This window comes from Megascapheus bottae, chromosome X (genome assembly GCF_031878675.1).
Source record: "Megascapheus bottae isolate mThoBot1 chromosome X, mThoBot2.hap1, whole genome shotgun sequence".
In the NCBI taxonomy this organism is placed as follows: domain Eukaryota; kingdom Metazoa; phylum Chordata; class Mammalia; order Rodentia; family Geomyidae; genus Megascapheus; species Megascapheus bottae.
Window position 1 is genome coordinate 74,824,108 of NC_143547.1, and position 3,310 is coordinate 74,827,417.

A 3,310-nucleotide genomic window follows, 5' to 3' on the forward strand; every position below is an offset into this window, starting at 1 on the left:
AGGTTCTTAACCAGTTCTACCAGCACCACGTTTTGAAGAGGCTGTGTTTCTTCTATTTTATTTTTTTGGCTCCCTTATCAAAGATTAGGTGGCCATAGGTCTGCGTATTGATTTCTGGGTCTTCAGTTCTATTCCATTGGTCGTCGGGCCTGTTCTTATGCCAGTACCAGGCTGTTGTGGTTACTACAGCTCTGTAATAGAGTCTAAAGTTTGGTATCGATATTCCTCCAGTGCTGTTCTTTCTGCTAAGAATTGTTTTTGCTGTACGGGGTCTTTTATTATTCCATATGAAATTTTGGATTGCTTCTCTATTTCCTTAAAGAATGACATTGGGATATTGATGGGTATTGCATTAAATTTGTGGCCTTGCTACAAATGGCCTTGCCCTTTTTGAGTGAGTTTATTGCATATTAAAATAAATTGCCATGCGATTCTTCTTTGATACCTGATTTTTTTTTATTTTCAGGAGACTAAATCTGCTGAAGAATCTTTAGAGACAAATCTTCTGAGCCTTAACCTGGAAGCATCTCTGAGATCTCTTCCATCTGAGAATTATCAGGTCTGCCTACACTTTCACTCCAGCCTACAGTGAGGAATGTCAACAAACTTATAGAAAGATCACATCTTCTAGACTTAAAATCTTTAAGCTGGGCAGCTGGGCAGGAATATTATGATTTCCATGCTCAGGGAAGATTCAAAAAGAGAGACAAGAAGGATGAAAACTCAGATATGCTAAGCCAGAAATATCCAAGAGCATTTTCAAAGTCTCCTCAGAGAAGAACCCAATTGTATCCATGTAATTAGTCCACATATTTAGATGAGCTGTGACTAAAACCCAGCCCTTTCTCCCTACATCAAAATAGAGCAAAAGTCTAATAGAGTATACTATAGGATTCTTGTCTCCATACCAGTATTAGTAAGCAGTTTCACCATTTGTTTGAATTAGTGTAATACTAGGAGTGTGAAAAATAAAGCTTTATTTACTTTTCTTAAGGGTAAGAAGTTCTGATACGACCTATTTGCAGGGAGCTGCTTGCTGTGCCAGAGGACAGAACAAGGTAGCAATTGCCAAATTAAAACATCTCTTTTACCTTGCTTTTGCCCTACTGATTTTGCTCCAAGAGTGGTTTGTTTGTTTGTTTGTTTTTTGGCATCAGATTGTTAAAACACTCCCAATATATTCAAGACAGACAAAGTGACTGTGGAATGCCTCGAGGGAAATAGAAAACAAACAGAAGCAGGTATCAATTAGTCTTGAGTGATGACGGAGGTGCATTTGAAGTACCATGGAAATCTCACTGGGCGGGCCCATTTTCCAACTGTGGCAACAGAGGTTGACACCACTGCAGACAAGTATTCTAACCTATATATGTATGTGGGTTTATTCCTGAGTCTTCTGGCTATTCTCCTTATCCTACTCTTCACAATGCTCCTTCGGCTCAAACATGTCATCTCGCCCATCACCACTGAGAGCACAGAAAGTGTTCCTCAGTTCACAGATGTCGAGATGCAGAGTAGAATTCCCACTCCTTAAAGCCACAATGAAGACAAACATTAATAGATCTCAATGACCACTTATTCAGTTGGTGTCCAGGAAACTTTCCTTTTGTACATGAAGCTTCCAACATTACAACAAGCGGATCATGTTTTCTTTGTGCTGTTCTTCATTTTCATTATGCTTGTGAGACACGTAAGAAGCTTAAGACTCATTCTTTTAAGGGAATATAGGAAATGGCAGCTTGTTGGGAGGGCAGGTTTCCATAGTAACCACAGAGCTCCTGGGCCTTGAACAAAGCTCAGACCACAGAAATTCATATTCAGCTGTTAGGGAAAATACAAGATTGCTGGAAGCCTCAAGAATGAACAAGGAGAACGTGACATTGAAAGTTATGAATGTTCCAAGAGGGGATTCCGAAGAAAAGACAAGATTTATCACTTTGGCTCTAAAGAATAACTTTGAACTTAAACTAGAGGTCTCCTAGATCATGTCAGTGGTTAATGGAAGGGACCACTAAACTGTACCCCAAAAGGAAATTTGATTGTCTCAGTCCTTTAGGTTTGTCTTAAATGAAGGAAGAGATTTAAAGAAATTTTCCATTTACAGAGAAAGTCTTCAGAAAGAAGTTTCTAGTAAATAAACTCATCTAGTGAGAAAAATGTGCATATTATATCTGTGTTATTACTATTACTGGACTGTAAAAAACTCCAATAATTACAGATGTATTACTGAAATCTGGAATGATGAGCTGTCCTCAAATCAAGGAAAAATTAAGTCAAAGGGTTCTCATAAAGAACTCGTCATTATACAGGCAGCTTCTTTGCCTTTCTCTCCCTCCCCATCTCGCTCGAGGACTGTGCTGCACACAAATGTAAACTTTGTTTAAAGCTGGCTTTAGCAAAGAACATCGAAATGTACTCTAAAGAAGAAATTAAATAATCTGGGGCCGGGAGTTTGGCCTAATGGTAGAGTGCTTGCCTAGCATGCACAAAGACCCAGGTTTGATTCCTCGGTACCACATACATAGAAAAAAGCTGGAAGTAGTGCTGAGGCTCAAGTGGTAGAGCTGTATCCTTGAGAAAGTCCAAAGGACAGTGCTCAGGCCCTGAGCTCAAGCCCAGGACTGGCAAAAAAAAAAAAAAGAAATGAAATAATCTTGGTATTCTGTCACTGAATGATTGTGGTTTGGGACAAAGCATTCCAGCTTTCTGGGTCTCATGTTTTCCCTGCTGAGAAATGATCAGAGTGCTGTTCAGTCATTACCAGACTCTTTTTACATCTGAATACAAGAAAAGCAAAGAGAGACAAAGAAGATAGAACTAAATAAATTGAACAAATCCTTTTTGAGATCAATGTCCTCAACTGTCACATTTATGTTCCCAATGTTCTTCCTTTCCTGATCTCTGCCAAAGGATAAAGTGTTTCATTTAACTATAGGAAAAATATATTTTAAAACTTCTATCCCAGTATATTGGTAGTAGCGAATTTGAGTTTTTTGGAATTAACTTTCAAAAAGGAAATCAAAGGAATGAGTTATCATGTACAAATCAAACAATACAAAGCCGGTCATATTTTGCCACCAAAAACATAGTATCCCTGTGAGAGATTTTATCTACTCAAAAAAAATCAGTCTTATCTTGTACTTAAAATATGATCATTAGGTTTCACAAGGTGGCTCCCTCAGGAAATGCAGTGGTGGTAACAGAAACAGAATTGATGTGAAGTTAATGCCACCTCCTCCACACATGTATCTCTCCATAGTCTGTGACCAATTTAGACTGGCCCCTTTACTGTGATCTAAATGTAGCTTGG

The 3,310-nt window shown here is 38.5% G+C and overlaps 1 protein-coding gene across 1 annotated transcript; it reads left to right on the forward strand.

The window, feature by feature from the left end:
- The first annotated feature begins 1,261 nt into the window (after window positions 1-1,261).
- Sertm2 (serine rich and transmembrane domain containing 2) lies at window positions 1,262-1,534 on the forward strand. Its single transcript, XM_090326691.1, has one exon. It carries the CDS (start codon window positions 1,262-1,264, stop codon window positions 1,532-1,534), a length of 273 nt encoding a protein of 90 aa, XP_090182817.1.
- Window positions 1,535-3,310: the final 1,776 nt, after the last annotated feature.